The following is a 25,629-nucleotide window of genomic DNA, read 5'->3' on the forward strand; positions in this document are numbered from 1 at the left end:
GATAATGATGGTTCCTTTATTACATGCACGGCGGATACTCCCGATCTATTGTCCGTCTTTTAAATTTTTTTAGAGCATCTTTTTTTTTTTTTTTGCTAGCCGAAGTGGTAGCGTTTCGTGGAGCCCAACAAATTAATCTTTTTCCTTTTGTCATCTGGGCAATGCTTAGGAGATAAAGCACAGTGGGACATTTTTAATCCTGGTTTTTAGAAGTCCAGTTCACGGTCAGTGGGAAAGCACCAAAGAGTGTGGCTAGTGGTCAGTGCGGGGGACTGGGGAGAAGATCAACCCTTCCAGGACACAGCCCTAGTGACCCACTTCCTCCAACAGGTCCCATCTCCTAGCTGTTCATTCAATTAATTAATTAATTCACTTAGTGGATTAATCCACTAGTGAGAGCAGAGCCCTAATAATCCAGTCATTGCCTAAAATCCCCCCACCTCTACATTGGGGACCATCCTCACCCAGGGACACTTAACCCCTGAGCCCCGTCCCCAGCCCTTTTTATATTTTATTTAGAGACAGGGTCTCACTGAGTTGCTTAGGGCCTCGCTAAGTGGCGGAGGCTGGCCTCCAACTTGCGATCCTCCTGCCTCAGCCTCCGGAGCTGCTAAGATGTCTTCCAAAATCCGGGGTTTCCTTCTGACATAAAGAGGAGCATGTGGCATCCCAAGGAAAGACTACATTACCCAGCCTCCTTTGCAGCTCGACCCGGTCATGTGACCATGACCGTGGGTTAAAAGTGGATGAGTCCGCTCTCAGGCATTTTCCCTTAGGAGACCGCTGAGAAGCACCTTTGCCCTTTCCATTCACGTCTTCTTTCCTGCTTCCTGGGATGGAGACACAATGGTAAGACTGTAGCCGCCCTCTTGGGTTGTGAGGTGGTTTCTCCAGGAGCCCTAAGAACAGAAAATGTCTTGATCTCTGACATCCAGGAGTGACTGAGCGGCCCCCGAACCTCTTCCCTCTGAATTTTCACAGGGCAGAAGGGTGTGCAGATTTCCAAGGAAGCCAGTTCCACCTCTCTGTCTCACTTCTCAATCGAATAGGTCTTAATTAACTTTGTTAATAACTCCTGGTCCATTTCCTCTAACACCACATTAAAAAAATCACCCCCAAAGCAGGTGGCGGTGGTGCACGCCGGTCATCCCTGCGGGCTCGGGAGGCTGAGGCAGGAGGATCGCAAGTTGGAGGCCAGATGCCCCACATCGTGGTCATTTTTCATTGCTGTTTAGTATTCCACCGTGTGGATACAAAACCAACCCTTGAAAGCTCACATTACGGTGGCCTCAGGGGTAGTTGGACCTTGTCCACGGCTGCGCAGACATCCCTGTATGAGTCAGCTTTGCTTTACTGTGACCGATATACCTGAGGAGGGAAAGTTCGGGAGTAAAGATGTACAGAGAAAAGGAGTTGATTGACCCCCGGGTGGCATTAGACCCCTCAGGACCCAGTCATTGCCCGAGAGTCCCACATCTGACCCTTGGGATTTCTTTGTCTGGGCCCTGGGGAGTCTTCGTCATGATGGTGAGCACCAGGTCACCTGTTTTACCAGATGTCCCCAGGACACTCCGGGACCTGTAGGTTCCATAGGCTGACCAGGAGTGTAGTCCCAGAAGGTGACGTTTGGGCAAAGACCTAATGTATGTGAGGGAGCCATGTGAATAGAGTAGCAGCATAAAGGAAAGCGCCTGTGCAAATGTCCTGGGGTGCAAATGTCCTGGGGTGGATGTGTGCCAGCCAGTGCAAATGTCCTGGGGTGGATGTGTGTCAGCTAGTGCAAATGTCCTGGGAGGTGTCCCCAGAGCTCCCATGGGAGGCAATGTAGGAAGGTCCAGAAGAGGAGTGAGGGGAAAAGATATTTTGCTTTCCATCTTTTGCCATAACGTATGCGACTTCAGTGAATTTCCTGACCCATTTCATAAAATGTGAAAGGACATCAGATGAAAGTCCCTCTGTGGAGTGACTGCTTCGAAGGACAAGCGCATTTGTACATTGGACAGTCACCCATTGCCCACTCTTCCGTGTGCCTCAGCTGACACTTCAATCCCCTGAGGAGTGTGAACTTTCCTAGAACGTGTTGATATTTTGCTAAGACTAAATAGATATTTTTTAAAAATGGCATTTATAACTATTTGTGTGATTTTTAGAAATTTATTGACAGGACCTGGCTCAATGTGTTTTAAATTTCCACAGCTCCGAGTGAGATTGAGCACATTTTTGTTCACTCCAGAGCTGTTTCTGTTTTCTTCCCCCAAACTTTTCTATCCATAGCCTTTACCAGTTTTTTTCTTATTGATTTGTAGGCACTCTTTACATAGCGTGTTCCCAGATGAGTGTGTGCACCTCTTCTTTAAGAAGCGTTCTTTAGTTCCAGTGATTATCGGTCGGAATTAACAGATTCCGTTTGTGTGGGCCTGTCCCTCTACCACAGCCAGGGACTATGTCTGGGTTTATTCCAGGTCCCTGCAGAGGTGTGGTGGAGCTGTGTCTGATTCTTTTCCTAGACGGATTCAGTTCTTGAGCTCGGTTTCCAGAGCGTTTTGTTCAATATGGTGGATCCAGGGTACCTTGCCTTACGGTGCCATCTGGGACGTTACTTAAAAGTGTTGATGAGCTGGCTGCAGGGGCACATGCCTGTGAACCCAGTGAGTCTGGTGGCCGAGGCAGGAGGATCGTAAGTTGGAGGCCAGCCTCAGTCAGCACCTCAACAAGACCCTCAGCCACTTAGCAAGACCATCTCAAAATAAAAACATAAAAAAGAAAGACCTGGGGATGGAGCTCAGTGGTCAAGTGCCACTGCGTTCGATCCCGAGTAATAATAATAATAAAAATAAAAATTAATAATAATAATAATAATAATAATAATAATAATAATAAAAATAAAAATTAATAATAATAATAATAATAATATAAAAGTGCTGACTGGATTAATCCATTAACTAATTAATTGCTAAATGGTTTGCAATACCTGGAGGGAGAAAGATATTGGAAGTCCCAATATTGGGAGAAAAGCCCAACAGGGTCATCATCTCTATAAGGGGACACCCACCTCCAAGACACCCACCTCCTGACCCCCAAGAAGCAGGAAATTAGCCTTTTATTTTATTTATTTATTTTTTTGGAACCAGGAATTGAACCCAGGGGTGCTCAACCCCTGAGCCCCATCCCCAGCCCCTTTTTCTATTTTATTGAGAGACAGGGTCTCGCTGAGTCGCTCAGGGCCTCTCGCTAAGTGGCCGAGGCTGGCCTCCACCTTGCGATCCTCCCGCCTCAGCCTCCTGAGCTGCTGGGATTGCAAGCAGGCACCACCACGCCCGGCAGCCATGAATCTTTTTATGGGAAATCTCCCACTTCAAAACGCTGGCAAAGATCAGTCTCTGGTCACACCCCTGAGACTCTGGGCTGCCAATTTGCAAAGCTCGAATTTGGAAAGTCTTTTGAAAAACACGTGCTCATACATGACGTCCACAACAATCCTGGAGAGAGGTGTGTGCAGGGGGGCAGAAGCTGAGGCTCAGGGTGGGAAAGTGGCTTGACTCAGCCCGTCTGACTGGGAGGGGTGTGTGTGTGTGTATGTTGGGGGGTGGGCAGGGAAAGTGGGCTCCTGGACCCCCGGCTCTTCTTCTGAGAAGAAATTTGAGCATTTCTGAGGAAGTCTGGAGCCAAGGCTCAGAGCTTTGGGCCAAGGTCCTCTTCCAAGCTTGGCCTGGTGCCCACTGAGCGCCTTCCAGAGCAGAGACGGGCAGGCCGTGTGTCCCCGGCTTGAGATCTCTCACTGTCTGAGTCCCGTGCCCTGTCATTAATCACCGCCGCCTCCTGACACCTCTGGTCTAATTATCTTGTATTATGAGTGAAGTCTCACCCAGCAGCACAGGTCTCCTCAGGGAGGCCAAGGCTCCCAGAGACCCAGGCAAGAAGTGTTTCCAACTCCCCTCCACCCCAGCTCGAGGGACCTTGGTGACTCAGTCACCCTCAACCCCACGGCCTTCTGGGCTGTGGGTTGGAGCAGATCTGTGGGAGGGTGGCCCTCGCTGAGTGATTCCTGCAAATCAAGAAAGGAGAAGAGAATCAGCGGCACCCACAGAGCCTCCTCTGGAGGCCATCTCCTTATTCCCAAAGCTCCCAGCGGCTGGGGAGGCTGAGGCAGGAGGATCGAAAGTTGGAGGCCAGCCTCAGCCACTTAGCGCGAGGCCCTCAGCGACTCAGCGAGACCCTGTCTCTAAATAAAATAGAAAAAGGGGCTGGGGACGGGGCTCAGGGGTGGAGTGGTCCTGGGTCCAATCTGAACAGAAGGAAGGCCACACACAGTCCCTGAGAGACGGAAGAAGGAAATGGGGGACCCACCCGGGATGTCACCAAGTTCTTCTGTAGGTTTCCAAAGGAGTTTGGCTTTTATTCTAAAGTCAACTGGGTGCCTTTTCAGAAATGGGTTTTTGGTGACCCATGAAGCTGGTCAGTTCCTGTCTAGAATTTCTGGTCTTTCCATGCAACCTTTCAACAAGCACTTATGGAGCACCTACTGTATACCATACTGACCCAGGGGCCCAAAACAAAAAGTTCCTGCTTCTGGACCAAGGGACCCCCTCCCCCTGGTCTCCTTCGGGTGCAGATGGCTCGCGCGGAGTCCACTGGGGACGCCAGGTGGCGCTGTGCGCTCGCTCATGGGCCGCGGCCCGGGGGTCTCCAAGCGCAGACGCGACCCGAGAAGGGGGAGGGACCCTGGGGGGCGGGGTCGGCGCTGCAGGTTGGGTGACTTTGGGTTTGACCTGCCTGGAGATGAGCTAATCCCGCCGTATAATAGACTCGGGGGAGATAGGGAAAATGGCTGAGGCGCTATCTGCGTCGCCATGGGGACCATCGCGCGCGCACGGGCGGGGCGCAGGGCTGGAAAAATACAGCCTTTGTCGGCGGCGCGTGTCACTCACGGCGCAGGGACCTCAGGCAGCCAGGCTCGGGGGCTCTCTTGCCCCAGCTTCAGGGTTTACAGCCGAGAGGCTGTGGGGACCAGGACCCCTGGGTCAGTATGGTATACAGTAGGTGCTCCATAAGTGTCCATAAGTGTCCCCAAACTCCTGGACTCGCTCCTCTTCGCTCCGTAGCCAGTTTCTGCCACCAACATGGCACATCCCACTGTCCCCCCTCACCCCCATCCCCGCGCACGCCTCTCTCTGTCCCTGTAGGAGTCTACACTCGCAAGCACCCGGTCAGGCCTGTCCTCTCGCCCTCTTGCTGTGCACCTGGGCACACCTGGGCTGAAAGAGGCATTTTTCAGGACGCATCTTCCCGGGTGCACACCCCAGCCACACGCTGACACGTGCATTCACCTCCCACAGATGCGCATGCTCTGCAGCTTGCAAGCCCCCCCAAAACGCACCAAGCGCGCACCCCACGCTCCCTCGCGGCTGCCACGCCCCTTTCTGGTGTGTGTCCCCCCTCCAAAGCATCCCGGAAGGGGTGACATGCATTGAGGCATGCCAACGCAAGCTTGCACAATCATTTTTTTTTGGGGGGGGGGGCGGCCCAGGGTCAGTATGGCATACAGTAGGTGCTCCATAAGTGTTTGCTGAAAGGATGGATGGAAAAGCTGCAAATTCCAGACAGGAGCTGGCTTGCCCAAAGACCCCAGCTTCATGAGTCACCCGTGCGTGCCAGGCCCGTCGCCACGCGCGTCTTTCCAAGGCCATCTCCAGGCGCTCCTCGGGGCCACCAAGGTTGGGACACGTGCGCTTCCTTGCAGGACACATGTCTGACACCCTGGCACACGCATACCCACGTCTCCCCCGTGTGCTGAGCGTCCACTCCGTCGCTGGCCTTCCAAAGGCTGCCCGGCTACAGTCTCTCCCCCGGAGAGAGCGCACACTCGGGTGGCCCCTGAGCGCAGGCTGGAGGCGCGCTGGGCGCAGGGCTCTCCACGGTGCCCCCCGCGGATGGCTATCTGGCTGCCCATCAGCGCGCGGATCTGCGGTGGTAAATGCTGCATTCGATGGCGGGCGCATTTGTTGTGCGCTCTCTGAAAGGGCTCTGATAATCTGGAAGGCAGAGATAAGGAACACCATTTATTCCGCGGCACTTTGGAAACAATTCCCAACCCTGTACAACCCCATTCTCGGGCAGCCTCCGGGAGCCGGGCAGATAACGATTGGCTATTCATTATCTTCGCCGGGAACAAAGATTAGCCGGCTGAGATGAAAAATTACCCCGGACAGCGGCACAGCCCCGCGCTGGACCCCCCCTGCCCGCTGTCGCCACCGCCTCTTGGGTGCCCCGCCCGGCGCACGACTTCTGCGCTCCTGACCCGGCCTCCTCTGGAGACTCAGCCTCCTGCGCTCTCCTTGGCGCCCCCGGCCAGGCCCAGCCCCGGGTCTCTGTGTGTCTGTCCATCCACCAAGACCATCCTCTTTCCTTTGTGTGGCCTCTCCTCTGTCTCTTTGCTGTGGTCCCTTTTCGCTTCTTTCCTGGGACCCTGAACAGCCTCTGTCTTCCCCCTCTATCTACATGTTTTTCTTTTTTCTTTTTTTGGAAGGGGGGGACTCGGGATGGAACTCAGGGGTGCTCCACCACGGAGCCACATCCCAGCCTGTTGTTTGACTATTTTATTTAAACACAAAATCCTGCTGAATTGCTTAGGGCCTTTCTTAAGTTGCTGAGATTGGCCTCCAACTTGCAATCCTCCTGCCTCGGCCTCCCCAGCTGCTGGGGTGGCAAGCAGGCACCACCGGAACTTGGCTGTATCTTTTTCTCGTTTCTGTCTGTCTCTGGTTAACAGCTTCTCTGCCTTTAGTCCCCGTCTCTTTGATCCTTTCTGCCACTTGTCATTTATTTCGGAGGGTCCCCCCAGCCTCTAACCCCCATCCCTCTCTGTTACTTAAAAAAAAATTAATAATAATAATAATAATTGTCCTTGGGGCTGCCTGTCTTTCTGAGTCTCAATTTCTCTCCATCGAACCCACTCTGGACTGACTTCTCCAAAGCCTCCTCCTCCCACCGGCCCTCTGAAGGCCATGGCCAGACTCAAATCCACAGACTGCGACCATCCAGCCCAAGAGGTGGACAGTGGTGTGGGATGAGGGGGGGGGCTGGACCTTGAACCTGCCCCCCCCCTGCAAGGGAACAAGACTCAACTAGAAAAGGTCCTGCAGTCACCTGGGGTCCCCAGAGTGATTTGCTCTGAGCTCCAGGACCCTGGCCCTCCCCAGCAGGGACAGGGAGGGGGGGTGGGGTTGAAAGCCGGTGGTCCCAGGGAGACTACCTCATTAGAGCAGTTATTCAGCATGGTGCTGGCGACGGCAGATAAGCCTTATCAGCTCATCTCCCCCTCCCACAGACAGACGGAAAGGGCCTGGGCAAATGGCACCCTGGAGCTCAGCTGGCTGTGTGCCCTGGTGGTTTGGAGAGGTGCAGATACCCTCATGCGCCTTCAGGATGGACCACTCCGTCACCCAGGGACATCCACGTCCCAGACCCAGAGAGAGTAGCCCTGGGCAGAGAAACACACCCAGTTCCAAGACCCAGCCAGCCCCTAGATCATCAGGGGAAACCGTCCCCACAAATACAGAGACAGGCCACCCCCAGTCCCCATCGATTTCCTACTAGAGATGGACACAGATGTGGAGACGCATCTGCCTACACCCGCCCCTTCCCAGCGCCACCCCGTTCAAAGTTCCACGTTGATACTTAACGCTGTTCAAGGCAGGATGGGCAGACAGACAGACAGACACCCAGGTTCCCAGAAACACCCTCGATAAGCAGAATTACACATGGAGAGCCACACTGTAATGACCACACACAGATCTGTCCACTCAGGGCGCCCAGGCAAAACTGCTTCGCGTGGACAAAGGGGGACACTCAAGTCATTTACCAACACTTGGAAAGACCCGCCTGCTTCTGATCCCAGAAACTCAGGCACAGGGACACACTCCCAGTCCCTCAGACAGACTTTCCCCTGGGTGACAATAAAAAGCAGTGCTCTAAAAAAAAGAAACAAAAAGTCACTCAGTGACCTACGACCCAGTGCACAAACTCTCAGGAACCCGCAAGAAGAAATGGATGCATTACTATCGTTGGTTTTGCAAATATTTTTTGGGCACCGACCAAGACGTGCAGACTCAAGCAGGACACAGCGAGTCGCGTGCTTGGAGCGACAGAGTTACCGCCAGACTTGGAGAGAGACCCATCACTATCATTTCGGTGGCTCGGGAGGCTGAGGCAGGAGGATCCAAAGTTGTAAGCTAGCCTCAGCAATGGGGAGGCCCTAAGCCACTCAGGGAGACTCTGTCTCTAAATAAAATGCAAAATAGGGCTGGGGATGGGGCTCAGGGGTTAAGCACCCCTGGATTCAATCCCTGGTACCCCCCCCCAAAAAAAAACAGAAAGACTCATGAATGTTAGAGATGAGAGGGGACAGACCCACTCCCTCTCTGGGGCACACCTGGGCCCATGACTATGGATTCTCCCAGTCCTTCCAGGGCAAAGCACTTTCTCTTTGAACCTAAGGCCACTGTGTCCCTAAGTGACTGAAATGGGAGGCGTGCGCAGATTGATCGGGCCCTTGTTGGTACTAGATTTCCGTCTAGGACAAACCGAGAAGCCCTCTGGGCAGGGGACTTCCCTCCCTAACCTTCTAAGGACAAGCGTCCCTGCTCCATTTTTCGCCTTCTGTAGCCTGAGATGGAAACTCCACAAACTCCATTCCCCAAATGTTCAGGTCCCTCTCCGGAGTGGGAAACTGGGGGGGCTTATCCTCTCTACTTCACCAAAGCAGCTTGGGAGTCGTGTGTGACTGTGTGTCAGAGTGTGGAGGGACCTTTGAGTGGATGCACCCACATTTGTGTTGTGTTGGTGTGACCCAGATGGCCCTTTTGGGGGATAGCCACTGAGCCACGTTGGTACCCACGCACGTGTGAGTGTCCGTGTGGACACTGGTTGGAGTGGATTGGAGAAGGAAGACAAGCGACTGTGGCCGTGCGTGGGTCAGTGTGTGTGTGTGTGCCCATGGTCCCCCGATGGTCCCCAGGGAGACTTTCAGAAGAGAGCCATCATGGGAGGCTGTGCCCTGGGATCAAGAGCCGGGGCGCGCGTGTGTGTGTGTGCGCCCGGGAGAGGGCGGGAGTGGCCTGGAGCGTGCATCAGAAGGGTGTGTGCGCTTCGAGTGTCTAGTGGCCCTGTGGCCGGCCAGGCTGGCGACTGGACCCTGCAGACTGGGACTCAGAGCCCGGGGACACTCTCCTGCCCCCCTGCGGCGCTCCAGCAACCCCTCCCGGGGGGGAGGAGGGGTGTCCAAATAAAACCCAGCCGCGCTGCGGGCCAGGAGGGAGGGAAGAACTCGACGGGGGTGGCGAGCCAGCACCGTGGAGGCTCCTCGCTCGCCCTAGCCGGCCACCCCACCCGCTTGGGTCGCGCATAAGGCGGACAAAAGCAGCCGGATGCGCACCATGCGGTGGCTGGGCGCGCCTCTTGGCCTGGGCTGGTGAGCGCTGCCACTCCGCGCGCGCCCCGGGTGCCACGCAGCGCACCGCACCGAGTTCCCAGATCCGCTCGGACCCCATCCGCCTGGGGGCGCCGCGCACTGCGACTCACCGACTCACCGGGGTAAGTTCCCTCCAAGGCCACCCGCCTGTCCCGGGCCTTTCCAATTCCGGGGTTGGCACCCGATCCTTTGCGCCCCGTGGCCCCTACGTTTGGGGCTCTTCCTGGATCTGCCAGCGGCTCTAACTTCAAATCCCAAGGCCTGATCTGGCTGTCCCCAGGTGCATTTTTTGTTTTTGGAGACCTGGGGCAGCAGCAGGCCCGCCTGGGGCCTTCCTGCCTCGCCATGGCTCAGAGCGCAGGGCCTGGAGAGCTCAGCCTTCCCTAGAGCTCCGCGAAGCGCTCCCCCTCCCGGTTCCAGGAGATGGAGCCTTTGTCTCGGCGGGTCCCTCACCCCGGGGCCGCTGCAGCCGATGCGCCAGAGCCGGGGACCGCTGAGCCGGCGGCTGCACCTGCCGGCTGGTCCCGTGCGCCGGCTTTGCGCGGCTTAACCCGGCTCGCTCCTGCGTGCGCCCCCGCGTGACGCACCCCGCGGCCTTTTATCCAGTGTGGCTGGGGGGGGGGGTGCAGGTGGGGGACAGTGCCCGATCTGGAAGTCTCTCCCCCCCTTGTCCCAAGCCGGGAGGGAGTCAGAATCCGTTTTGTGGCATTTCAATCCCCGCGGGGCGCGGGGGATCTGCAGCCCGGAGGCGGAGGAGGCCGGACCCGGGGGCCTTTAGAATCAGCTCCGGTGGAGAGGCCAGGCTTGGATGGGGAGGGCGGAGTTGACCCAGCTGCCAAAGGAAAGGTCCCCGCGGGTTTGGTGGCTGCATCTTTCCCAAGCAAGCAAGGAAAAAAAAATTTCGTTGGTTTTGGAAAAAAGAAAAAAAAAAATAGCTACATCTGTCCGGGGTTGGGAACATCTGGCTCCGGGTCTACGCAGCATCCCGCGCTGGGATTCGTTTAGGAGCAAGCAGGATTCAGGAACCAGGTAGGGTGAAGGCGACTGGCCAGGCGTCTGGAGAGCGTGTCCCAGCAGGGTTGACGAATTGCAAACAAATGGCGTCTAACGAAACGGATTTAGCAGTTGCCAAGGGTCTGTTCAGCCAGGGGCTCTGGGTAGCACCCGAGCTGTTAGGAGGAGGAGGTTAGAAACGCAGGGGGATTGTCCGCAGGTCTCAGGTGGCCGCCCTGTCCTCAGGAGGTGGAGGTTGGAACCGGGTAAGGAGACCTAGAATCTCCCCAGGTGCCTCGGGTTCAGGCCGTTGAGGTCCACTAAGACCGTCCGCCCCGGTCTCTAGTCTCCAAAGGAATCAGTCTGGAAGGGCAGAGCCCGCTTCCTAAGGAGGCCCAGGAAGAGGACACTGAGGGTGGGGTGGGGTGGAGTGGGGGTGAAAGAGGAGGCCAGGACCCCAGAAAGAGCAAGCCTCCTGATTTGTTAAAAAAAAAGAGGGTGCTAGAATCCTGGTCCCCCTCTTGCGGGGAACCTCTGCAGGGCTGGCTGGTCTGAGTACCCGGTCTAGGGGGACTTCTGAAGCTTACTAATGACCCTACTTCCTCCCCACGATCTTTCGAGATTTATTGGCAGTGTGGCCAAGTGAAAGTCCCTAAAAAAAATTAAAAAGAAAAGAGAAAAGAAAGATGCGGAGATAATGGGGTTCCTTGAAACCCCCCCACACACACACACCTTTCCTGCAGGCTCATTTAGGAAAAGCCTAGAAAAATTAAAAGGCCAACTTATGATCCCAAAGGGGCCGCCTCGGATGAGTGAGGTTTAAACAAAGGGCCCAGAGGGGATTTGGACCCAAGTGGGAGACCTGGGCAGTAGTGACCGGGTCTGGCATTTGGCAGCCTTTTTGTAGAAGCGAGGTCCTGCTCTAGAGCCGGGCCTGGATGAGTCGGGGCCCTGGACTCTCCTGTAGAACCATCCCTGGGGCCGATGGGGGGGGGGGGAAATCCCTTGAAAAGGGCCGTTCTCCAATTCCATTTTTTTCTCGGCCAACTTTCCTCAGTCTCCGGGAAAAAAAAAAAAATCTTGTCTCGGTGTAGAGAACGTGACAGCTCCTTAGTGCCATCAAAAGCAGCATTTTTTGCTCAGGATCGAACAAGACCAAAGTCAAAAATGGACCAGGAGGATTTTATCCCTCTGGAGTGGTCCCGTGGACACCATCATCCGATGCATAAAGTGGAATGAATCTGCTCTGATCGGGGCAGGGGGGGGGGGGACGGTCACCTCAATACCGGAGCCCGGGGCTGATCCAGGGGACTGACCTGGCTGGCCATCGCCGCCGGAGGTTTGCTGGAGACTCGAAGTGGCACAACTGTCTGGCAGGCCTAGCGGGTGAGGCTTTGGAAGATTGTCCGTCGGTCCGTCTGGCTCGTGCATACATGGAGAGCGCAGGCCCCCAGTTTATAGGCCGTCTCGGCTTATGGCTACCGGGCGTGGCACCTGGCTGTCCCACGCGGGTTCCTTCCTGGCTGGAAAACCCAGCGATCCCGCATCCAACGCAGGAGTCCACACCTCGGGGGAGGCTCAGGCCGGGCCAGCTGGCTGCTTGCAGTTTCCAGAAAGGCATCTCCAAGGGTCTCCAGGGACCTGGCGGAATCCCCTTGTTCTTTGGATTCGCTCTGCGCCCAGAGCGCGGGTAGCCGGGGCCGGTGCGGGTCTCGGGAGGCCCCTCCTCAAGCGTCGCCTAAGCGCCCGGCTAAGCGGCTGCGATTTTCTGAGCTGCCGATCGGGGTAATTGAATCTCCTCCTGCGCTTTGCTCTCTGCCAGGCCGGCGACAGCGCTTGGGGTGAGGTTTGGAGAGGGGACCTGGACCAGCCGATCCCCTTTCCCCCTCCCCTCGGAGGGACCGAGACCCCATTCCTGTAGCTGAAATTGCACCCCCCTGTCCCCTGCACCCCAGATCGGGAGGATCATTGAAACCCAACGTTGGGGACAAAAAAATAAAATAAAATAAAGGCGCATTACCTGCTTTCCCGGGTGCTCCGAGCTGCCCACCTCCGTTTGCGATCGTGGCCGGGGCGAGACGCTTCCGCTCGGCTCCGGCGATCACCGCCCCGCGGCGGGTACAGCTTCCCGCCGCTGAGTCCCTGCCTGGTTCCAGCTCGGTGGCCTTGCAGAACAACAGAAGGGGGGGACGTGTCCCCAGGCCGTGGGGGTCTTGGAGAGGCTCCTGTTCAGGCCCAAAGGGGCTCCAAGCTCCGTGGCGATCTCATTTTACGCGTGGAGGCAGGATCGGGAGCTGCAGGAGGGGACACAGGCGTGGGGCTCGGGCCAGACCCAGCGCCTGGCGGGGAGCGCGCACCTGGAGTCCCGGAGGTCACTCACCTGCCACGCTGGGTCGCCGAGGCCCGGAGCCAGCGGCCTTGCGCTCCTGTTGCCCGGCCCCCGCGCGCCCTTCTCGGGGAGGAACGGAATTCCAAGCAGCCCAGGCCCCGCGCTCTCCGGAATGGAAAGGATCGGGAAGGACGCAGCCGGTGGCCAGGGGGCGCCTGGAGGGTCCCCTCCGGCCGGGTTTCCAGCTCCACGGAGCTCTGCCTCCCCCAGCCCCGTGCCTCTACCTGCGCCGGGGCCTCGGACAAACAGACTCCAGACGCACGGGCAGGAGAGGAGGCCCCAGCCACGAGCCTGCGCCCCCATTTGGCCAGCCTGGTGCTGGCCTGGGAGGGGGTGACCGGGGCGCGCCCCGAGGATCTTGAGCCTGGGCCCGGCGCCCCCCGAAGCCACGGGGACCGAGGGCTTTCCTCCCTCCTCGGATTATTAAAAAGTTCATTTCCTGGCGAATCGGGTGACGTCAGGGGCCCGGCGTCGCGGTGGCGGGGCCGCCGGGGCCGGAGAAGCCGCCTCCAGTTACCCAATTACCGACTGTCAATCCCGCCGCCCCTCCCCCATTCTCGGTGTGTAAAGGGGGGGGTCGGGACCCCAGCCCTCCTCCTGCCCCCCCTCCCGGTCCCACCTGGGATCCTGCTGGATGGGTACCCCGATCGTGGGCCCAGCCAGGGGACAGGAGCTGCAGGGCGTTCCACGACCCCCGCCCATCACCCCGCACCTGTTTAAGTTCCCCCAAACCTCTTTAGGGGGGATCCCCTCTGTCCTCGGTCAGAGGCTCCTTTGGAACCTCGGTCTCTGGGCTCTCTGGACGGTGGGTGGCAGCTAGATGGGCGCACCCGGCCCCATGAAGCCCCGGAGATGGATCCCCGGGATGGAGGTGTGTGCGTCCCCGGTTCCAGGTGACCAGGGGGACGCAGTGCTCAGAGGCCACCGCCTGCCCCCTCCCTGGGGATCGCCTCCGGGGAGTTTAAAACAAAAAGCCTTCTCTCTGCCCCGGGGCATCTTCCTGGAGCCAAGGCTGGCGCCAGTCCGGGTCTCCTCGGCCTCGCCCCAGGCTGTTCAGCCCGGTGGTCTGCGAAGGCCACGCCCGGGAGAGGAATGACCCACCCGCTTTGTGGAGCCGCCGGCCAGGCCACCTCCACGGGGTCAGCCACAGCCCAGAGCGGCCGCGCGTCCCCAGGCCCAGGTGCCCTCCAGGGCCGGCTAGATCCTGCGGTGTCCACTCCTGCTGTCCCAACAGCTGCCCTTGGAGTCCTCCCCACCCCCCCACCCCGCCCAGGCAGCCCCCAGAGTTGGGGGAGGGAACGACCTGGGAAGGTAGTTGGGCTCCGAGTGACCACGATCAGCGGGAAAAGAGGTGGGACTTCCTGCGAGGGACTGGAGGGACTGGGGTCCCCCAGAGGAGGACACCCGGACAGCGGGCAAGGGCCGGGCTACTGGGAAGAAAGGGGGACCCAGTGGATGGTTAGTGACTGCGAGAGGGGACCAGGTTGGAGGGATCCAACCGGGTCCCCAAGAAGGGACCCGCGAGTGACGGTCCCTGGAGGGGGGCGTTGGCAGCAGGGGCTGCCGGGAGGGCGCTGGGAGGGGGGCCCCCGCCAACCGAGGGGGCCCGCCCGCGGGTCAGTCCTGGAGTCCAGCGGACCGGGAGTTGCGGGCTCAGCCAATGGGAGGCGGAGGCTGGGCGGCGCGCGGCGCTGATTGGCTGGCGCCGGCTTCTTAGGCGTGCGCGGCCCCCGCTTCATGTCTGTGCAGGAGTCGGCAGCTGGCGCCAGGGCGGCCGGAGGATGCCGAGGGGCCGGAGCCGGGCGGGCCCGAGGCCGAGGCGCGCGCTGTCCCCCTCCCCTGCCCCGTGAGCCCCACCAGCCACCGACGCGCTGTGGCTGGGCCAGCCACCCCGGGGACGGTCGTGGGTGCTCCCGCACTTTCCACTGCTGGGTCCCCCCCCTCCCTGCGGCGCTGCGTGTGTAAGTTTGGGGTGCGGAGCGGACGTGGGGGGGGGACCTTGGGGGTGGCTCCTAGTTTTGGAGGGGTCCCTGCTGGGGTCCAGGTAGCCGTGTGATCGCTTCGCTGCGCCTCGACGAGGGGGTCCAGACGGTGCCACTTGGGAGTGCGCTCGGGGGGCTTTGGCGCTCAGCCCGCGGGGCTGCGTGTGCGTGTTCTGGGGACGCGGAGGGGGTCGCGATCGGAATGGGGCACCCTCGGCCAAGTGTAGGTGTGTCCGTGTCGCTGGAGTCCTGCGTCCCCGTGGGGGTCCGGGCTCGCCTCTCCAACTTTTTTTTTTTTTAGCCCGAGTTCGTGCGTGGGTGTCCCGGGAGGGTGGGGGGCTCCGTAGACTTAAGTGCCTTCTGGGGAGCGTTTGTTTAGGGTCATCGGGTGTCAGGGCTCGTCCCCGTCTGTGACCCCCCCCCCGGGTGGCTTCGGGATCGCGGGGGTCACCCTGCGAGTGTGCGTGGCCGAACCCCCTCCCCCGCGTTCCTTTCGTTTTGAACCTTTTGCGCTTTCCTCCCACCCGGGAACCGGGTCCTGCGCGGGGGGCTCCGTGACGCGCGCGTGCTGGGACTTGGAGGGGGTCAGACATTAGCCGTCAGTCTCAGACCCCCCTCCTCTTTCCTTCTGTCGCCCAGGGCCGCGGCTACCTCCTCCCAGATCCCGAGCCGCTGCCTCCGCCGCCGCGGGCCATGGAGGTGGCGCCGGAGCAGCCTCGCTGGATGGCGCACCCCGCGGTGCTGAACGCTCAGCACCCCGACTCGCACCACCCGGGGCTGGCGCACAACTACATGGAGCCGGCTCAGCTGCTGCCCCCGGACGAAGTGGACGTCTTCTTTAATCACCTCGATTCGCAGGGCAACCCCTACTACGCCAACCCGGCCCATGCGCGGGCACGCGTCTCCTACAGCCCGGCGCACGGTGAGCCTGGGGCCTGGGGCTGGTGGGGGACTGGGAAGCCCAGGCTCCGCGCGCCAGGCCACGCCAGGGAGGGGGTGGCCGAGCCGGGCTGGCCGCTTCCCGGATGTGGGATCCGCAGGAATCGGAGCTGCTAAGAAAATCGGGCTGAGAAAGATGGGGGGACACCGGCCCCTTGGAGACGATCTGGAACCTGGAGGGCTTTGCCCCATTTCCAGCTGGCCCCGGCCGACCCCCGGGATGGTGGGGGGATCCCTTCTGGGCGCCACTTGTCCTTTAACTGGGGACTGACATTCTTGATGCTTAGCAGTGTTTCTGGTTTTCTCTGCTGGTCGGTGGTGGATGGGGATGGCGTGATTCTGCGTCCCCACCCTGATCCCCGATCCCTCTGCACACAGCTCGCCTGACCGGAGGTCAGATGTGCCGTCCCCACTTGCTGCACAGCCCCGGGTTGCCCTGGCTGGATGGGGGCAAAGCAGCCCTGTCGGCCGCGGCCGCGCACCACCACAATCCCTGGACCGTGAGCCCCTTTTCCAAGACCCCCCTGCACCCCTCAGCTGCCGGAGGCCCTGGAGGACCCCTCTCCGTCTACCCAGGGGCGGCTGGAGGCAGCGGGGGAGGCAGCGGAGGCTCGGTGGCCTCCCTCACCCCCACGGCCGCCCACTCTGGTTCCCATCTCTTCGGCTTCCCACCGACGCCACCCAAAGAGGTGTCTCCAGACCCGAGCGCCACGGGGGCCGCCTCCCCGGCCTCGTCTTCGGCAGGGGGCAGCGCAGCAGCCCGGGGGGAGGACAAGGACGGTGTCAAGTACCAAGTGTCACTGACCGAAAGCATGAAATTGGAGGGCGGTAGCCCTTTGCGCCCAGGTCTGGCCACCATGGGCACGCAGCCTGCCACCCACCACCCCATCCCCACCTACCCCTCCTATGTGCCCGCCGCTGCGCACGAATATGGCAGCGGACTCTTCCACCCAGGGGGCTTTCTGGGTGGTCCAGCCTCGAGCTTCACCCCGAAGCAGAGGAGCAAGGCACGATCCTGCTCAGGTAAGTTCAGGCGCCTGGGGTTTGGTGAACGGGCGCGCGCTTTTTTGGCTTTGGCCGCAGGGACTTGGATTTGGGAGAGGGCACAGTGTCACCCTCCTAGTTGACAGAATGGGATCAAAGGGAGCCTGAAACTTTTGCTCTGAAGCAAAGTTCCCTTTCCCCACCCGCCATCCCCTCTCCAAGGTTGACCCGAGCGCACGAGGAGAGTCCCCTTTCCCTCTCTTTGAGTCCCCTGAAAACTCAAGGCACCCTCGTGGTTGCAAGTGCAAGAAGGCGCAGGGCGCCTTAGGTGAGGTCGGCCGGTCCTGGGGACATGTGTGTACGTGTGTCTTGGGAGCATTTCAAAGTCTCCAGACCCTAAAGGAATCTGGTTCTCTAACTCAAGTCCCATCTTGGAATCTGATGGCTCCTGATCTCCTTGGGAGATTTTTTTTTCCCCCAAAGCAAAATTCCCAAGACTTGTCCCCCCACCCCCTTAACCACCCCGCATGCCCTTCACTCTCCCTCCCCGAGGGCTAGAGCTAGGGGACAAGTGGACGCAGCCACGGGTACCCGCACCGCTTGGCCAGCAGTGGCCAGATCAAACTAGGATTGTCCAGGAATGTGGCCTTGGGGCAATGACCTGTGGCTAACACCGGGTTCCAGCGGTCTCCATCTCCTCCCCAATCCCTTTAGAGTCAGGGAGAAGGGAAAAGATTTTTCTAAGTTTTTTTAAAATTTTATTTTAAACTCTGGAGTCTCCTTACCGAAGCGTCCCTTTCTGGGCCACTTTAGTTTTGAACTCAATCAGGAAGAATTTCCCAGGGAATGTGACAGCGAGTCCCCTGCTTGATGGCCGCAGGGTCCCCACTCTGATGGCTCTCTCTTCTCCTCCAAGTTTGTTTGGTGTGTGATTTGCAATCCAGATGGTCATGAAAAAACAAAACAAAACAAAACAATAACAAGAAACAACTCACTAAACAACTAAGAAAAACAACAACAACTCCCCCCCCCTTCCAAGTCCAACACGAAAGGAACTTTCTATTTATTCTATTTGAAAGAGCAATAACTTCAATCCTTGTCCAGGTCTGAATTCTTAGGGTTTCTGGGAGAAAAGTTGGGGGGGGGGGAATTTTTCCTTCTGATCCAGAACTCAAGTTGGGGGAGCCAAGGGCTCCCCGAGATGCCAGATGGAGTTGGGGGAACAGATCAGGCAGGGTCCCCCTCTGGGGAAGGAACAAAGGCGTCCTAGGTCCAGCTATGGGACGCCTGTTCTGCTCTGTCTGGGCAAGTCTGGCCTAGCTTTGGGCTGCCTGGGGGCTCCCTCCCTGTGATCTTGTCCGTGAAGGGGGACCCGCATCTCTCCCTGCCCTCTCTCCAGAAGGCCGAGAGTGTGTCAACTGCGGAGCCACGGCCACTCCTCTGTGGCGGCGAGATGGGACCGGTCACTACCTGTGTAATGCCTGTGGGCTGTATCACAAGATGAACGGGCAGAACCGACCCCTGATCAAACCCAAGCGGAGACTGGTAGGAGTGGGGTACCTGGGACGGAGATGGGGGGGCTGCACCCCTGGGTGGAGGGAGGGAGGACACCCTCTTGAAATTTTTTTAATTCTTAAAAATCATCTTGGGGGGAGCCAGGCGCGCGCCAGTCATCCTAGCAACTCCAGGGGGGGAGGCCGAGGCAGGAGGATTGCAAGTTGGAGGCCAGCCTCAGCAAAAGCGAGGTCTATTCTAAGCAATTTAGCCAGACTCGGTCTCTCAATAAAATACAAAATAGGGCTGGGGATGGGGCTCAGTGGTTGCGTCTCCCTGAGTTCAATCCCTGTTGTTGTTTTTTTTTTCAAAAAGAAAAGAAAAAATCATTTAGGGATCAGTTTGGGTCGGATCATCCTTCTTTCTAGCCAGATTTCTTTTCTTTTCTTTTTTTAGTCTAGATTTCTTTCTGTGCAACCCACCAGCTACTCTCCATGCCTCTCAGCTTGCAGGGGGTAGAGGCAGGGATCCCCCAAATCAAGTGTCTAAAGGTCTCCAACCTTGTCCTCTGGCCTCTACTTAACTTTTCAAAAAAATAATAATAATAATAATAACTAATTAAAAAAAAATAAGGCCATGAAGTAATTTTCCCTGTGGCCGACCCTAGTGGCCCTCCCCTGTTCCCAACACAAGCACTTTGTTTAAATAAAACACACACACACACCAGCCACCCCCCTCCAAAAAAAAAAAAAAACCTTTATTATTATTTTTTCCATAGAGTCACCTATACTGGGTATTTTCATTTGAGTGATTTTGAAAAAAAAAAAAAAAATTAGTGGCCTTTCGGATCTCCTGTTGAAGTTTCCTATCCGGACATCTGCAGCCCAAAGATAAGGAAACTCAGTGTATCTGTTTCCGGACTCTGCAAAGGGTTTTAGAGGCGGCTCAGGCTAGGTCCTGCCTCTCGCTGGGCTGTTTTGAAATTTCTAATACCCTCCACTGTGCAAATAATGCGTAAAATGCTAAGAATAATAAATACGTATATATTTTTTGCAGGGCCAAGTGATTTATGAGGGCTTAAATCGTTTGCTGGCTTTGGGGGGTCCCCCCTTTCCCCACCCCACCCCCTTGGAGGGAGGGTGCAGGGAGAGCCTGGGAGGGGGAGGGAGGGAGGGAGGGGTGGAGGTTGAGGCTGGTGGCCCCTGAGTCAGAATTCCAGCTTCAGGGACTGAGTCATGGAGACCCCTCCCTGCCCCAGCCGGGTGGCTGTCCCTGGTCCCCCCTGTGACCTCAGCCTCCTCCTCACCCCACGCTGGCTGCTTGGTGACTTTAGTCTGAGGTTCTCCGGGAAGTTTTGGGGGGCTCTGGAGTAGGTAGATCTGGGATAGAGCGGTTGGGGACAAGATCCTCTTTCCCAGCGTCCCCGCCGGGCCTGTCCTGGGGACAGGGACTCAGGGAAGGGGGCGGGGCTTCGGGTTAGCACTATTACTCTGGCGTCTGGGGACATCAGACCGCTGGGATCATTCTTAGGGAGATGGAGGTGTCTTCCTACACTCTCCTGGGGGGCCCCAGCCTTGGGCCACCTGGAACTAGTGATCACTAGAAATGTCCCCATTTAAAAAAAAAAATTGCATCTTAAAATTGTATTAAGTGACAGTAAACTTTCATTTAAATAGCCCCAGGGGGCGAGTCGGTGGCTGTAGGGGACAGAGGAGCCCCGCACTGTCCGAAGCTGGCATTTTCCACCCCCTCTCCCTCCAGGGCAGCTGGCTACGGGGTCTCCCTGCCCTGGTCTCAGGGACACGGATGACTCACCCAGGATTTTTTTTTTTTAATTTTATTTTTCTTTCTTTCTTTCTTTTTTCTTTAGTTGTAGATGGACACAATACCTTTATGTCATTAATTTATTTCCATGAGGTGCTGGGGATCGAACCCACGGCCTCCCACGTGCTAGGCCACCACTCTCCTACCGAGCCATCGCCCCAGACCCTCACCCAGAATTTATTTTATTCCTTTGGGTGGTGGGGAGTTACCAGGGATTGAACTCAGGGGCCCTCCGCCACTGAGCCCCATCTCCAGCCCTTTTTGTATTTTTACTTAGAGACAGGGTCTCCCTGAGTTGCTTAGGGCCTCGCTTTGGCTGAGGCTGGCTTTGAACTCACGATCCTCCTCTCTCAGCCTCCCAAGCCGCTGGGATGACAGGCGACTCACCCAGGATTTTTTAAGGGGAGTCGTGGAGGAGGTGAGAGAAGCAGCTTCCGTCCCAGGGGCTGCAAAGGGGCGGACCGAGGTCATGGGTGCCCACTGTAGTTCACAGTCTCCTCTAGGGTCTCAGTTTCCCCATTCTGTTGTTGTTGTTGTTATTATTATTATTATTATTATTACCAGGGATTGAACCCAGGGGCGCTTCACCACGGAGCCCCTTTTCCCAGCCCCTTTTTCTATTTTATTTAGAGACAGGGTCTCGCTGAGTTGCTTAGGACCTCCCTAAGTGGCTGAGGTTGGCCTCCACCTTGCGATCCTCCTGCCTCAGCCTCCGGAGCCGCCAGGATTCCAGGCCCTTGGGTTCTGTGATCCTCCGCTCCATCTAGTTCTCAGCTTCTAAAACGCCCTGGTTTTGAGCTGCCTGATGCCTGGGCTCTGAGATCCCCCGGTTCTCAGCTGGCGGTGGCAGAGGGCGGGGGGGGGGGTCTGGGGACGGGTGGCCCCTGGCGTGGCGGGCGGAGGGAGGTCGAGGCGGGGGCGTGGGAGCCCAGCCCGCTGACGCCGCCCCTCCGCTCCCAGTCGGCCGCCCGGAGAGCTGGCACCTGTTGTGCGAATTGTCAGACGACAACCACCACCTTATGGCGCCGGAATGCCAACGGGGACCCGGTGTGCAACGCCTGTGGCCTCTACTACAAGCTGCACAATGTGAGTCCGCCGCCCCGCCCCTCCCCGGGGGACCTGAGCTCTTTGTGCTGCCCGGGCGCGACGGTCCCCTCCCGGCCACAATCTCCAGTTTGGCTTGGCTTGGGAAGCCGCTGTCGCCTGCCAGAGCCACCAGGAGGGCTGCGCCTAGGAAAGGGGAGGGGCTGCTCTGAGCAGCTCTGGAGGGGGGAGGGGATCAGGGTCAAGGTCAGGGTCAGGGTCAGGGGAAGATCTGGGGGTGCAGGGGGCGGAGGGCTGCGCCTAGGAAAGAGGAGGAACTGCCCTGAGCAGCTCTGGAGGGGGGAGGGGATCAGGGTCAGGGTCAAGGTCAGGGTCAGGGTCAGGGGAGGATCTGGGGGTGCAGGGGGCGGGCAGCGAGGTGACCTAGGGACTGGGGGTATGGCTGGTGCCACCCGATCAAGACACCACTCTTCCAGAAATGGAGATAGGGAGTTTGATAGGCATGGAAGGGGGCGTGGCTAAGACCTAATCCACGCCCCCTGGAGACCACGCCCCCGAAGACCACGCCCCCCGAAGACCACGCCCCCTGGAGACCCCTGACTCCCCAATCCAGGTCTCCTATGTCCCCTGCAGAAGCAGCCAGTTAGGGGATCTGGTCCAGGGAGGGGGATCTGGTCCTGGAAAGGGATCTGGTCCTGGGCAGGGGACAGTCCCCAGCCCCTCCCCCGCCCTCTGTCCCCTTCACGGTGTCGCGGTGGTCCCTGTCCCAGGTTAACCGGCCGCTGACCATGAAGAAGGAGGGAATCCAGACCCGCAATCGGAAAATGTCCAACAAATCCAAGAAGAGCAAGAAGGGGACCGAGGGTCTGGAGGAGCTGTCCAGGTGCATGCAGGACAAGTCGTCGCCCTTCAGTGCCGCCGCCCTGGCCGGACACATGGCCCCCGTGGGTCACCTCCCGCCCTTCAGCCACTCGGGACACATCCTGCCCACGCCCACGCCCATCCATCCTTCCTCCAGTCTCTCCTTTGGACACCCCCACCCCTCCAGCATGGTGACCGCCATGGGCTAGGGGACAAGCCACCCCGCTGGACAGAGACAGACGGACAGACAGAGGCGGGTGGCCCTTGCAGGGCACGCAGCTCCCAGGAACGGGAGGTGGGGGGACCCGTCCGTTCCGCTGCCCACCCTTCTCTGGACACTGACACCAGCCCAGCCGGAGCCTAAAGCCACCTCGTCCTCGCCTTGGAAGGCCACCGTACCCGGGGCCCAGCAGCCTGTCTGCAAGTTACTGTGAATCTTTTTCACCTGGGCTGGGAGGTGGCCCGTCCAGGTGACATTTCCTTCATGAACAAGGTTCAGAGAGCAAAAAAAAAAAAAAAGACCCTTTATGGTGACAGAGGTGAGGACCTGGAGGTCTCTAGGGGACCAGGGCTCTCGGGGACAGATGTCTGCGAATCTCAGCCTGTGTCCCCTTTTTCCTGTGGCCGCTCTCTCTCTCTCTGAAACAGCTGGGCTGAGCCAAGGCCAAGAGGGGTTGCTGGTGGTTGGTGGCAGTGACCAGGGGACGCCAGCCTTGTGCACCCTGAGAGCTGGCCGGGCCCGAGAAGGCAGAGACAATCGCGGGCGGTCCCCACAGTGGTTCCCAGGCCGGGGCGGGTCACAGGAAGGAAACAACATTTTTCTTGAAAGGGGAAACGTCTCCCCAGATCCCTCCCTCGGCTTTAAGGCCAGAGCTGGACCCGCGGCCCCCCGAGGTATGCGCCCTTCACGGGGCCCAAAGCCATGATTGGCCTCCATTCTCTGCCAGGTAGACCTCTGTAAATACATCCTTTTTCTGACCACTCCCCCTTTCCCACTCTGAGACAAAGAAGAAACTATTAAAAATGGAAAAAAAAAAATCAAACTGCATACGTTGAACTCACCGATGAGTTAATTGTCTTATTTTGAAACTAGTTTTTGGGGTCCAGTCAATGATAGGTGACCCACAGGAGCCCTGCTATATATATACATATATAAAATTACAAACCAATGGGGGAGCTTGGAGATTATTTCTGGAAAGTTCTTGGATCCCACAATTCCTAGCAGGAGAGCTGGGAGTACCAGCAACGGGGAGGGGCTGCTCTTGGTTTTGGGGGGCAGTGGCGGCCTGGTGGGGGACATCTGGGCAGGAATGGGGTGGAGTCAGTCCCCTCTGGGGTCCCCTGGTTTTTGTGTGTGGCCCTCTGGACCCTTCCAAGGTACAGCTGTACATAGACATGTCCTAAGCTTAAGAGTCTGTAGGTGGTGATCTTGGGGGTGCAGTGGCCGGAGAGGGGACCGTCCCCCCCCCCCCGTCCCCAGCTCTGGAAGACACCTGTCCACCAAGTGCCATGTCTTGGGCTGGGGAAATCACCACACCCCAGAAAGTAACTTATTTTGTACTAGTATCCGCCTGAGAAAAAAAAAGAATCGGCAGTATTTTCTGTTTCTGTGTTTTATTTGGGATTTAGTGAACTAAGTTATTGTTAATTATGTACAACATTTATATATTGTCTGTTAAAAAAAATTGTATGCTACCCGCCTATCCTTAAAAGTGAATACTGTTAAGAATAATAAAAAAAAAATACTTTTTTTGTGAATCGCTCTATAACCTGTTTGTTGGGGTCCCCCAGGGGACACCCCAGGAGAGGGAAGGGGTGGCTGGGTGGGTGGGGGGTCTGATGCATCACCATTTAAATTTTTAAAAAATCTTGGGTTTCTTGAAAAAATCCAAACCTGACACCCAGTTACTTCTCCCCAGGGACATTTCTGATCTCTGAGATACCTGGTCACCACTGTTCACTGACCAACGTGATCGATATGTATGGACAAACCTGATGGCCAATGTCTGATCAGCGATATCAGTGACTGTCGTCTTTGATCAAGGATGTTGATCATCGGTGACAGCTAGTGGGGCGCGGTGGCGCACGCCTGTCATCCCAGCGGCTTGGGAGGCTGAGGCAGGAGGATCGCAAGGTGGAGGCCAGCCTCAGAAACTCAGCGAGGCCCTGAGCAACTCAGCGAGACCCTGTCTCTAAATAAAATAGAAAAAAGGGCTGGGGACGGGGCTCAGAATATCATGACTGATATTCTTGGTCAATGACATCTCTGATCCCCAGAGACTTCTGCTTCCTAACGACCGATCACTGATACTGATCACCAATAATTCATCAATGCCTCTGATCCGTGATGTGTCTGATCACCCAAATCAATAAAAGGTGATTACTGTCTCCACTCACCCATAGCCTGCCTGCTCATGAATCTCTCTTCTCATCCATGTTTCTGATCGCCAAGGTATTGATCACCAATGCACCGTCACTAATGTCACAAATAGTAGGATCACCAATGTCCTCGATTGGTCTTTTTCTTTTCTTTTCTTTTCTTTTTGAGAGTCTCATGATGTTCTCTGGGCCGCCCTCAGACTCCTGGGTTCAAGGGCAGGCCACCAAGTCAGGTGATCAGTTATTTTTTTTTCTCCTAATGATCTGATGATCATCATGTGTGACCTCCAATATCTCCAATCCCATTACAAATGTCTCTTTTTTCGGGGGGGACAGGGTTGGGTGGTACCAGGGACTGAACCCAGGGGCCCTTGACCCCTGAGCCCCGTCCCCAGCCCTTTTTATATCTTATTTAGAGACAGGGTCTCCCTGAGTGGCTCAGAGCTTCACTAAGTGGCTGAGGCTGGCCTCCACCTTGCGATCCTCCTGCCTCAGCCTCCCAAGCCACTGGGATGCCAGGCATGGGCCACACAATGTTCTTGGTCACTTGTGTCTGATCATTAATATCTCTAACCAACAATACGCCTGATGTCCAATGTCCCCATCATAGACTCCTCTCACCATCAAATTTTCTGCCAATGCTGCTGACCCATCCAACCCAGTCACCTGCCTCCGATGACCAAGGTCTCTTATCACCAATATCTCTGATGTCCGATATCTGACATTGCTGCCTCTTCTTCAGGGTCCCCAAGGGCTTAAGCATTAACCTCCCTGGCCACCAATCTAGTGATTGGCCCCTAGTCATTGGTATCACCAGTCGCCCACATCTCTGATTACCAAAGTCTGTAACCCCCCGTGGCTCTGGTCACCAAGTTTGAACTGCAACAGGCCACTTATGACCCTCCGGACGCCATGACGGCACAGTCACCGAATCTCATCACCCAATGTCCTGCAGGCCCTTGGTCACTGAGGACCTGAGGATCCCATGGTTTCACTGTGCATGCTCCTGGTGACCCACACCCATGATCCTCCTGTCCCTGATCAGTGTCAATCAAGGATAGCTCACCAAGTCCTCTGAGTACGGCCTCCTCATTGGTGCATGACTATGACCTCCCCACCTTCACCATCTCTCATTATGACTCACAGAGCAAAATCCCTCCAAAACCATCATCATCAGCCGGACACGGTGGCCCACACCTGTCATCCCAGTGGCTCTGGAGGCTGAGGCAGGAGGATCTCGAGTTGGAGGCCAGCCTCAGCAAAACCTCAGC

The 25,629-nt window shown here is 57.4% G+C and overlaps 2 protein-coding genes across 3 annotated transcripts; one reads left to right on the plus strand and one right to left on the minus strand.

Moving 5' to 3' along the window:
* Positions 1–3,250: 3,250 nt before the first annotated feature.
* Positions 3,251–12,714, minus strand: LOC124108468 (uncharacterized). Its single transcript, XM_046466911.2, has 3 exons — positions 12,483–12,714; positions 11,779–12,103; positions 3,251–6,032 (listed from the first exon to the last, which is right to left on the minus strand). The coding sequence occupies exons 2-3, from the start codon at positions 12,081–12,083 to the stop codon at positions 5,639–5,641; spliced, it is 699 nt and encodes a 232-aa protein (XP_046322867.1). The 5' UTR covers positions 12,084–12,103; positions 12,483–12,714; the 3' UTR covers positions 3,251–5,638.
* On the plus strand, positions 9,343–23,737 carry Gata2 (GATA binding protein 2). Of its 2 annotated transcripts, none has more exons than XM_058586225.1 (6): positions 9,343–9,591; positions 15,473–15,755; positions 16,151–16,795; positions 18,156–18,301; positions 21,035–21,160; positions 21,889–23,737. In XM_058586225.1, exons 2-6 carry the CDS (start codon positions 15,527–15,529, stop codon positions 22,186–22,188), a joined length of 1,446 nt encoding a protein of 481 aa, XP_058442208.1. In that variant the 5' UTR covers positions 9,343–9,591; positions 15,473–15,526; the 3' UTR covers positions 22,189–23,737. The 2 variants fall into 2 exon arrangements, with proteins under 2 accessions (XP_058442208.1, XP_046322868.1); XM_046466912.2 differs by lacking the exon at positions 9,343–9,591 and adding an exon at positions 14,605–14,812.
* Positions 23,738–25,629: the final 1,892 nt, after the last annotated feature.

Source organism: Marmota monax, unplaced genomic scaffold, assembly GCF_021218885.2.
Source record: "Marmota monax isolate L192 unplaced genomic scaffold, Marmota_monax_Labrador192_F-V1.1 WCK01_AAM20220418_F8-fsc00249, whole genome shotgun sequence".
Classification (NCBI taxonomy): Eukaryota; Metazoa; Chordata; class Mammalia; order Rodentia; family Sciuridae; genus Marmota; species Marmota monax.